Consider the following 11,846-nt stretch of genomic DNA (forward strand, 5'->3'; position numbering starts at 1 on the left):
TTAATGATTTCTACGGTCATAGGTGAGTTGAGCTTGCTTCCTTGTGTGTCTCAAGGCCGACTCCAAACTGTCTTTCATTGCGTCGGTGCACTGGCTGATAAAACAAAAGAAAGAAAGTCCTGGTTGTGAATTTTGCTTGCGGTGTGTAATTACTAATAGTTCTAAGTTATCATTACAGAATCGTTTTATTCGTGAAGAAAATGGCTGATAAACACAGCATGGTGCCGTCCAGAGTCTTGTGGGGGAGTGAGTGATAATAGTCTGCAATGTCATCTACTTAGCATGGAATTCTCACCTGTCCCCATAACAATAAGTCACGAAGGAGCTTCTCAGAAGGTGCAAGTTGACACTCACTCCTGTTAGGTGGTAAAAGACAGACTTCATGTGGGTTGAGAATGCGGGACCACTAAAGGGTTTTCCTTTATCTGTCTAATAACAAAAAGAAGTAAAGAATCACTCATCAATTCAATATCAATTCAAATGCAATGTTTTTTTCCATGTAACCCCCCCCCTCCCCCCCTCCCCCCAAATTAGGGGGTTATAAAATGACCCCACAAAGGGATAGTAGTTGTTTTAGATGCTTTCATAGTCACCCTATGTAGGATTGTTAGATGTTCAAAATATTAATTCACCACCAAAACTAACCCTTCCTAGGATTGTAATGAGAGTATAACCTTTCCTGGGATGAGTGATGATGTACAAAATGTCTTGTTGGGGTGAGACAATTGGTTGAGATAACTTTTCAAAGATGACTATTTCGCTGGATTACTTTAGAATAATAATTCGCAACCTTATAAGAATTAGGGTCCCATGTTCTATCCAACAATCACTAGTTCCAAGAAGATCAGTGAGCCCTTTGAAGAAATATAATTGGAAACTGAAGAGTCATAACTTACCAGGAGAAGAAAATTGTTGGTTGTGCCATCGTCAGAGGCGTCGAGAAGAATATCTCTGTATTTGTCCAGATATTCCCTTATGATGACGTTCAATCTGTGATCTTCCTGAAAGTGAAAAAAAAAAAAAGAGAGTCAGCTAATATGATCACGTCACGGAGTCTACACAGAGTATTTAATTAGAAAATATGTGAAAACAGTAGTAGCACACATAAAATTCCATTTGTGATAAGAAGAAGATTAAATGGTTACTTTATTATAGTTTAAACAAATAATCGTGTTTTCCCATATGGTGTTGTCACGCAATCTACAAGCACATGTCAAAATAAAGGATAAATCACAAATGAAAGACTTACTGGCAAATTTGTGACATCAACCCCATGAGAGCCATATGTTTTGTAATCCTCGAATCTGAACATGAGGGTGCCATCTGAATTCAAGACTAATGAATTCAGTCCCTGGACGTGTTCTCTGTCACCGGACGGGGCAATTCGCAGTGTCCGGATCTCTTGTCCTCTGGAAGGAGGTATCAATACGAAAAGCGCGATCGACAGCAGATTCCTGCTCTCCCTAGCCTTGGCACTCTAGACAAATCAAAGCAAACTTTTTTTTAGCAAAATTGTGAGTCGAGTTCCGCTACCGCCGACCCAAGACGGTATGCCTAGGCCTTTCCAACAATGCAGTGCAATGCCCACAAATTACAGCTTTCACACATCAGGACTGCTGGTTGAAATCGTTACCTGTGAGCGTGCCATGTCAAATCTTTCTGTCTGCATGTCCACACAATGAATCACCTCATCCCTGCAATGAATCACATGAAACCATTAGTAACCAGTTTCAAGTTCTCTGGGTTCTGTGAGAGATAGCTAGCCGTGATACGGGGAGCTGTTGCCTACTCTTATGAATAGCACACAGTCATACCCCCCTTTAAAATCTAAGTGAAGTGTTAGGAGACACGCACTGAATCACCTCATCCCTGCAATGAATCACATGAAACCGTGAGTAACCAGTTTCAAGTTCTCTGGGTTCTGAGAGAGGTAACTGTTCCCTACTTCTACGAATAGCACACAGGTATCCCCTCCCTATAAATTGTAAGTCAAGTGTTAGGAGACTGTTAAAGAGTGGAAATGCAGGCGAAACAAGTTCTATCCTCTTTCAACCCCAACCTCCAGTCCAGAACTGAACCCAGAGCCGGATTCGAACTAGTTATTCGAACTACTTATTGGATTTATCATTGCAGCATACCATGGCAACCACTTATTTGCATTGACAAGGTCCTCTTGCGTGGGCTGCGCAGCGCGGGCCTGCCTCTGAAACGCATTGCAGGCACCCCTCAGCTGCGAAACGACTTTGACATCCCTGTAGAGGGTGACGGCGTGTTCTCGGTTCAAGAATTTTGCTGGGTAGATCAAGGAGGCAGCGTGATTGGCTGAAGTAAAGAATGATATAATAATGGCGTATGTTGTAACATATCATTAACACAGTCCAACATCTATTAAGCGAGTGTAAATCCCCGACATTAAATAACAACCGTTACAATATAAACATCAGTAGCAACCATGTTAACCCTGACATGAGCGCTCTTTCCAAATGTTAAACCCGGGACTTTCCACCGAATCACACACCACGACACAAGGGTAAAAACAGATATATTCGGTATCAGTCGTCTTGCATACAACTCTCTTCGAAATCCGTAATTGTCCAGTTACACAATAGCGCGATCAAATATCAGATTACTCTATCCGGCGATACTTACTTAAGCATACTTATTACTACTAAGTTTTGCGAAATGTGAATTTAGCATTCTAGACCGACCGCAGTTGTTAAAAAGCAGATGAATTGAACATGCTCACCTAGAGTAGACGATGCAAGCTTCCTGTCCGTCTGCAACGAGAAATGTTTAGCTCAGTTTTACGTTCGCTCGCGTCGTGTAGGTTCCAAAAATTCAAAACATGCCGCCGCCATTTTTAAAAGGAAGAATTGGGAGGGAGGCCTGGGTACTAGTACCGAGTTTCTTCGCGACGCGCTGACACCACTTCGACGCGACGCGCAAATTATTGATTAAGCATATTTTCGACGGACTTACCTTTAAATAATCCAGATACCTTTCGAGTAACCGTGTTCTTAAAAATAGATCTGGGCTGATGTCTTTGTAATGAAGCGTGTCTCTACAGAACCCAAGATAACCAAGGGGGGTTGAGGGAATATAAGTCGTCACAAGTTGTTGTCATGGTAACAGCTAGCAGCAAGGTGCGAAATCTGACTCTAAAAGAACGCTTACGCATGAAACTCACGAGACAAAATAAAACTTACATAGAATTCTCTCATTTGCCTTCGTCCAGGTCGAGGGAGAAATGGCCGACCCTTGTCTTTCGAAATTAATGTCTTTGGTGAAAAAAACCTTAACATCTCTTAAAAGCTTAGCCATCTCCGTTGTGAGTTCAGCGATCGGTATGGCATATTTTCGCGAAGAACGTTCATCCGCATGCACTTTTTTTTGCTGTGTCGTCTGTTGAGGCCTGCGGGTCAGTAGCGGTGCTTTCATCGGCGGGCACGTGATTCTCCGTTTCTTCACTGTCATCTGTGATACTGTCATACTGGACCAAGCCCGCGGCCTGCGCCATCGTGTGCACTAAGACGGCTCGCGAGCAAGTGTGACTTGACGCTGACGCGCGCGTCCTTGACAATAGATAATGCGTATTCCAATGAATATGATAGATATGATCAGATATGATTGTTGCGTCGTGTTGGGTTCCCTGTTGATTTCTCGTCATTGGGCAATCACACTGTATAAGATAAGGGTTTGGTGCTGTTGACCGCGATGTATGGTTCAAAACACTAGGCGAACGCGGCATAGAGATAGCCAAGGAGATGGTAATTTATATTTAGTCCGATGCCCTGAAACAAAATTGTTCTTACTGTGGGAGCTGTTCGGTATGCCTGTGGTGGTGACGTCATCACTTCAATGAAGCAATAATCAGAGACCCTAGCGTGAAGGTTAGATCGAGACGATTTTGAGGTAGTGCACACGTGAAGCCGACTTTGATTTCACCTTGACAACGCGTCGTTTTTAGCGTGGCCTGTGAAGTGTCTCCCGAGATGCCTTACGGTCTTATTGTTCTCACTGTGGGGGAGGGGGGTTGCCTGTGGTGGTGACGTCATCACTTCAATGAAGCAATAATCAGAGATCCTAGCGTGAAGGTTAGATCGAGACAATTTTGCGGTAGTGCACACGTGAAGCCGACTTTGATTTCACCTTGACAACGCGTCGTTTTTAGAGTGGCCTGTGAGGTTTCTCCCGAGATGCCTTACGGTCTTATTGTTCTCACTGTGGGGGAGGGGGGTTGCCTGTGGTGGTGACGTCATCACTTCAATGAAGTAATAATCAGAGATACTAGCGTGAAGGTTAGATCGAGACGATTTTGCGGTAGTGCACACGTGAAGCCGAATTTGATTTCACCTTGACAACGCGTCGTTTTTAGCGTGGCCTGTGAAGTGTCTCCCGAGATGCCTTACCGTCTCATTGTTCTCACTGTGGGGGAGGGGGGTTACCTGTGGTGGTGACGTCATCACTTCAATGAAGCAATAATCAGAGATCCTAGCGTGAAGGTTAGATCGAGACGATTTTGCGGTAGTGCACACGTGAAGCCGACTTTGATTTCACCTTGACAACGCGTCGTTTTTAGCGTGGCCTGTGAAGTGTCTCCCGAGATGCCTTACCGTCTTATTGTTCTCACTGTGGGGGAGGGGGGTTGCCTGTGGTGGTGACGTCATCACTTCAATGAAGCAATAATCAGAGAACCTAGCGTGAAGGTTAGATCGAGACGATTTTGCGGTAGTGCACACGTGAATCCGACTTTGATTTCACCTTGACAACGCGTCGTTTTTAGCGTGGCCTGTGAGGTGTCTCCCGAGATGCGTTACGGTCTTATTGTTCTCACTGTGGGGGAAGGGTGTTACCTGTGGTGGTGACGTCATCACTTCAATGAAGCAATAATCAGAGATCCTAGCGTGAAGGTTAGATCGGGACGATTTTGCGGTAGTGCACACGTGAAGCCGACTTTGATTTCACCTTGACAACGCGTCGTTTTTAGCGTGGCCTGTAAGGTGTCTTCCGAGATGCCTTACGGTCTTATTGTTCTCACTGTGGGGGAGAAGGGTTGCCTGTGGTGGTGACATCATCACTTCAATGAAGCAATAATCAGAGATCCTAGCGTGAAGGTTAGATCGAGACGATTTTGCGGTAGTGCACACGTGAAGCCGACTTTGATTTCACCTTGACAACGCGTCGTTTTTAGCGTGGCCTGTGAAGTGTCTCCCGAGATGCCTTACGGTCTCATTGTTCTCACTGTGGGGGGGGTTGCCTGTGGTGGTGACGTCATCACTTCAATGAAGCAATAATCAGAGATCCTAGCGTGAAGGTTAGATCGAGACGATTTTGCGGTAGTGCACACGTGAAGCCGACTTTGATTTCACCTTGACAACGCGTCCTTTTTAGCGTGGCCTGTGAGGTGTCTCCCGAGATGCCTTACGGTCTTATTGTTCTCACTGTGGGGGAAGGGGGTTACCTGTGGTGGTGACGTCATCACTTCAATGAAGCAATAATCAGAGATCCTAGCGTGAAGGCTAGATCGGGACGATTTTGCGGTAGTGCACACGTGAAGCCGACTTTGATTTCACATTGACAACGCGTCGTTTTTTGCGTGGCCTGTAAGGTGTCTTCCGAGATGCCTTACGGTCTTATTGTTCTCACTGTGGGGGAGAAGGGTTGCCTGTGGTGGTGACATCATCACTTCAATGAAGCAATAATCAGAGATCCTAGCGTGAAGGTTAGATCGAGACGATTTTGCGGTAGTGCACACGTGAAGCCGACTTTGATTTCACCTTGACAACGCGTCGTTTTTAGCGTGGCCTGTAAGGTGTCTTCCGAGATGCCTCACGGTCTTATTGTTCTCACTGTGGGGGAGAAGGGTTGCCTGTGGTGGTGACGTCATCACTTCAATGAAGCAATAATCAGAGATCCTAGCGTGAAGGTTAGGTCGAGACCATTTTGCGGTAGTGCACACGTGAAGCCGACTTTGATTTCACCTTGACAACGCGTCGTTTTTAGCGTGGCCTGTAAGGTGTCTCCCGAGATGCCTTACGGTCTTATTGTTCTCACTGTGGGGGGGGTTGCCTGTGGTGGTGACGTCATCACTTCAATGAAGCAATAATCAGAGATCCTAGCGTGAAGGTTAGATCGAGACGATTTTGCGGTAGTGCACACGTGAAGCCGACTTTGATTTCACCTTGACAACGCGTCGTTTTTAGCGTGGCCTGTAAGGTGTCTTCCGAGATGCCTTACGGTCTTATTGTTCTCACTGTGGGGGAGAAGGGTTGCCTGTGGTGGTGACGTCATCACTTCAATAAAGCAATAATCAGAGATCCTAGCGTGAAGGTTAGGTCGAGACGATTTTGCGGTAGTGCACACGTGAAGCCGACTTTGATTTCACCTTGACAACGCGTCGTTTTTAGCGTGGCCTGTAAGGTGTCTCCCGAGATGCCTTACGGTCTTATTGTTCTCACTATGGGGGGGGGGGGGGGTTGCCTGTGGTGGTGACGTCATCACTTCAATGAAGCAATAATCAGAGATCCTAGCGTGAAGGTTAGGTCGAGACGATTTTGCGGTAGTGCACACGTGAAGCCGACTTTGATTTAACCTTGACAACGCGTCGTTTTTAGCGTGGCCTGTGAAGTGTCTCCCGAGATGCCTTACGGTCTTATTGTTCTCACTGTGGGGGAGGGGGGTTGCCTGTGGTGGTGACGTCATCACTTCAATGAAGCAATAATCAGAGATCCTAGCGTGAAGGTTAGATCGAGACGATTTTGAGGTAGTGCACACGTGAAGCCGACTTTGATTTCACCTTGACAACGCGTCGTTTTTAGCGTGGCCTGTAAGGTGTCTTCCGAGATGCCTTACGGTCTTATTGTTCTCACTGTGGGGGAGAAGGGTTGCCTGTGGTGGTGACGTCATCACTTCAATGAAGCAATAATCAGAGATCCTAGCGTGAAGGTTAGATCGAGACGATTTTGCGGTAGTGCACACGTGAAGCCGACTTTGATTTCACCTTGACAACGCGTCGTTTTTAGCGTGGCCTGTGAGGTGTCTTCCGAGATGCCTTACGGTCTTATTGTTCTCACTGTGGGGGGGGGGGTTGCCTGTGGTGGTGACGTCATCACTTCAATGAAGCAATAATCAGAGATCCTAGCGTGAAGGTTAGATCGAGACGATTTTGCGGTAGTGCACACGTGAAGCCGACTTTGATTTCACCTTGACAACGCGTCGTTTTTAGCGTGGCCTGTGAGGTGTCTTCCGAGATGCCTTACGGTCTTATTGTTCTCACTGTGGGGGGGGGGGTTGCCTGTGGTGGTGACGTCATCACTTCAATGAAGCAATAATCAGAGATCCTAGCGTGAAGGTTAGATCGAGACGATTTTGCGGTAGTGCACACGTGAAGCCGACTTTGATTTCACCTTGACAACGCGTCGTTTTTAGCGTGGCCTGTGAGGTGTCTCCCGAGATGCCTTACGGTCTTACTGTTCTCACTGTGGGGGAAGGGGGTTACCTGTGGTGGTGACGTCATCACTTCAATGAAGCAATAATCAGAGATCCTAGCGTGAAGGCTAGATCGGGACGATTTTGCGGTAGTGCACACGTGAAGCCGACTTTGATTTCACCTTGACAACGCGTCGTTTTTAGCGTGGCCTGTAAGGTGTCTTCCGAGATGCCTTACGGTCTTATTGTTCTCACTGTGGGGGAGAAGGGTTGCCTGTGGTGGTGACATCATCACTTCAATGAAGCAATAATCAGAGATCCTAGCGTGAAGGTTAGATCGAGACGATTTTGCGGTAGTGCACACGTGAAGCCGACTTTGATTTCACCTTGACAACGCGTCGTTTTTAGCGTGGCCTGTAAGGTGTCTTCCGAGATGCCTTACGGTCTTATTGTTCTCACTGTGGGGGAGAAGGGTTGCCTGTGGTGGTGACGTCATCACTTCAATGAAGCAATAATCAGAGATCCTAGCGTGAAGGTTAGGTCGAGACGATTTTGCGGTAGTGCACACGTGAAGCCGACTTTGATTTCACCTTGACCACGCGTCGTTTTTAGCGTGGCCTGTGAAGTGTCTCCCGAGATGCCTTACGGTCTTATTGTTCTCACTGTGGGGGAGGGGGGTTGCCTGTGGTGGTGACGTCATCACTTCAATGAAGCAATAATCAGAGATCCTAGCGTGAAGGCTAGATCGGGACGATTTTGCGGTAGTGCACACGTGAAGCCGACTTTGATTTTACCTTGACAACGCGTCGTTTTTTGCGTGGCCTGTAAGGTGTCTTCCGAGATGCCTTACGGTCTTATTGTTCTCACTGTGGGGGAGAAGGGTTGCCTGTGGTGGTGACATCATCACTTCAATGAAGCAATAATCAGAGATCCTAGCGTGAAGGTTAGGTCGAGACGATTTTGCGGTAGTGCACACGTGAAGCCGACTTTGATTTCACCTTGACAACGCGTCGTTTTTAGCGTGGCCTGTGAAGTGTCTCCCGAGATGCCTTACGGTCTTATTGTTCTCACTGTGGGGGAGGGGGGTTGCCTGTTGTGGTGACGTCATCACTTTAATGAAGCAATAATCAGAGATCCTAGCGTGAAGGCTAGATCGGGACGATTTTGCGGTAGTGCACACGTGAAGCCGACTTTGATTTCACCTTGACAACGCGTCGTTTTTAGCGTGGCCTGTGAAGTGTCTCCCGAGATGCCTTACGGTCTTATTGTTCTCACTGTGGGGGAGGGGGGTTGCCTGTGGTGGTGACGTCATCACTTCAATGAAGCAATAATCAGACATCCTAGCGTGAAGGTTAGATCGAGACGATTTTGCGGTAGTGCACACGTGAAGCCGACTTTGATTTCACCTTGACAACGCGTCGTTTTTAGCGTGGCCTGTAAGGTGTCTCCCGAGATGCCTTACGGTCTTATTGTTCTCACTATGGGGGGGGTTGCCTGTGGTGGTGACGTCATCACTTCAATGAAGCAATAATCAGAGATCCTAGCGTTAATTTTAGATCGAGACGATTTGGCGGTAGTGCACACGTGAAGCCGACTTTGATTTCACCTTGACAACGCGTCGTTTTTAGCGTGGCCTGTGAGGTGTCTTCCGTGATGCCTTACGGTCTTATTGTTCTCACTGTGGGGGGGTGTTGCCTGTGGTGGTGACGTCATCACTTCAATGAAGCAATAATCAGAGATCCTAGCGTGAAGGTTAGATCGAGACGATTTTGCGGTAGTGCACACGTGAAGCCGACTTTGATTTCACCTTGACAACGCGTCGTTTTTAGTGTGGCCTGTAAGGTGTCTTCCGAGATGCCTTACGGTCTTATTGTTCTCACTGTGGGGGAGAAGGGTTGCCTGTGGTGGTGACGTCATCACTTCAATAAAGCAATAATCAGAGATCCTAGCGTGAAGGTTAGGTCGAGACGATTTTGCGGTAGTGCACACGTGAAGCCGACTTTGATTTAACCTTGACAAGGCGTCGTTTTTAGCGTGGCCTGTGAAGTGTCTCCCGAGATGCCTTACGGTCTTACTGTTCTCACTGTGGGGGAAGGGGGTTACCTGTGGTGGTGACGTCATCACTTCAATGAAGCAATAATCAGAGATCCTAGCGTGAAGGCTAGATCGGGACGATTTTGCGGTAGTGCACACGTGAAGCCGACTTTGATTTCACCTTGACAACGCGTCGTTTTTAGCGTGGCCTGTAAGGTGTCTTCCGAGATGCCTTACGGTCTTATTGTTCTCACTGTGGGGGAGAAGGGTTGCCTGTGGTGGTGACATCATCACTTCAATGAAGCAATAATCAGAGATCCTAGCGTGAAGGTTAGATCGAGACGATTTTGCGGTAGTGCACACGTGAAGCCGACTTTGATTTCACCTTGACAACGCGTCGTTTTTAGCGTGGCCTGTAAGGTGTCTTCCGAGATGCCTTACGGTCTTATTGTTCTCACTGTGGGGGAGAAGGGTTGCCTGTGGTGGTGACGTCATCACTTCAATGAAGCAATAATCAGAGATCCTAGCGTGAAGGTTAGGTCGAGACGATTTTGCGGTAGTGCACACGTGAAGCCGACTTTGATTTCACCTTGACAACGCGTCGTTTTTAGCGTGGCCTTTGAAGTGTCTCCCGAGATGCCTTACGGTCTTATTGTTCTCACTGTGGGGGAGGGGGGTTGCCTGTGGTGGTGACGTCATCACTTCAATGAAGCAATAATCAGAGATCCTAGCGTGAAGGCTAGATCGGGACGATTTTGCGGTAGTGCACACGTGAAGCCGACTTTGATTTCACCTTGACAACGCGTCGTTTTTTGCGTGGCCTGTAAGGTGTCTTCCGAGATGCCTTACGGTCTTATTGTTCTCACTGTGGGGGAGAAGGGTTGCCTGTGGTGGTGACATCATCACTTCAATGAAGCAATAATCAGAGATCCTAGCGTGAAGGTTAGGTCGAGACGATTTTGCGGTAGTGCACACGTGAAGCCGACTTTGATTTCACCTTGACAACGCGTCGTTTTTAGCGTGGCCTGTGAAGTGTCTCCCGAGATGCCTTACGTTCTTATTGTTCTCACTGTGGGGGAGGGGGTTGCCTGTGGTGGTGACGTCATCACTTCAATGAAGCAATAATCAGAGATCCTAGCGTGAAGGCTAGATCGGGACGATTTTGCGGTAGTGCACACGTGAAGCCGACTTTGATTTCACCTTGACAACGCGTCGTTTTTTGCGTGGCCTGTAAGGTGTCTTCCGAGATGCCTTACGGTCTTATTGCTCTCACTGTGGGGGAGAAGGGTTGCCTGTGGTGGTGACATTATCACTTTAATGAAGCAATAATCAGAGATCCTAGCGTGAAGGTTAGATCGAGACGATTTTGCGGTAGTGCACACGTGAAGCCGACTTTGATTTCACCTTGACAACGCGTCGTTTTTAGCGTGGCCTGTAAGGTGTCTTCCGAGATGCCTTACGGTCTTATTGTTCTCACTGTGGATGAGAAGGGTTGCCTGTGGTGGTGACGTCATCACTTCAATGAAGCAATAATCAGAGATCCTAGCGTGAAGGTTGGTCGAGACGATTTTGCGGTAGTGCACACGTGAAGCCGACTTTGATTTCACCTTGACAACGCGTCGTTTTTAGCGTGGCCTGTAAGGTGTCTCCCGAGATGCCTTACGGTCTTATTGTTCTCACTGTTGGGGGGGGGGTTGCCTGTGGTGGTGACGTCATCACTTCAATGAAGCAATAATCAGAGATCCTAGCGTGAAGGTTAGATCGAGACGATTTTGCGGTAGTGCACACGTGAAGCCGACTTTGATTTCACCTTGACAACGCGTCGTTTTTAGCGTGGCCTGTAAGGTGTCTTCCGAGATGCCTTACGGTCCTATTGTTCTCACTGTGGGGGAGAAGGGTTGCCTGTGGTGGTGACGTCATCACTTCAATGAAGCAATAATTAGAGATCCTAGCGTGAAGGTTAGGTCGAGACGATTTTGCGGTAGTGCACACGTGAAGCCGACTTTGATTTCACCTTGACAACGCGTCGTTTTTAGCGTGGCCTGTGAAGTGTCTCCCGAGATGCCTTACGGTCTTATTGTTCTCACTGTGGGGGAGGGGGGTTGCCTGTGGTGGTGACGTTATCACTTCAATGAAGCAATAATCAGAGATCCTAGCGTGAAGGTTAGATCGAGACGATTTTGCGGTAGTGCACACGTGAAGCCGACTTTGATTTCACCTTGACAACGCGTCGTTTTTAGCGTGGCCTGTAAGGTGTCTCCCGAGATGCCTTACGGTCTTATTGTTCTCACTGTGGGGGGGGGGGGGGTTGCCTGTGGTGGTGACGTCATCACTTCAATGAAGCAATAATCAGAGATCCTAGCGTGAAGGTTAGGTCGAGACGA

At 47.5% G+C, this 11,846-nt stretch overlaps 1 protein-coding gene across 1 annotated transcript; it reads right to left on the reverse strand.

Annotated features, from left to right (window-relative positions):
• Nucleotides 1–2,608, reverse strand: LOC125561908. Its single transcript, XM_048726709.1, has 6 exons — nucleotides 2,139–2,608; nucleotides 1,634–1,694; nucleotides 1,250–1,477; nucleotides 897–1,001; nucleotides 296–429; nucleotides 1–94 (listed from the first exon to the last, which is right to left on the reverse strand). The coding sequence occupies exons 2-6, from the start codon at nucleotides 1,667–1,669 to the stop codon at nucleotides 1–3; spliced, it is 597 nt and encodes a 198-aa protein (XP_048582666.1). The 5' UTR covers nucleotides 1,670–1,694; nucleotides 2,139–2,608.
• Nucleotides 2,609–11,846: the final 9,238 nt, after the last annotated feature.

The sequence above is a fragment of the Nematostella vectensis genome, chromosome 4, assembly GCF_932526225.1.
Source record: "Nematostella vectensis chromosome 4, jaNemVect1.1, whole genome shotgun sequence".
NCBI lineage: Eukaryota > Metazoa > Cnidaria > Anthozoa > Actiniaria > Edwardsiidae > Nematostella > Nematostella vectensis.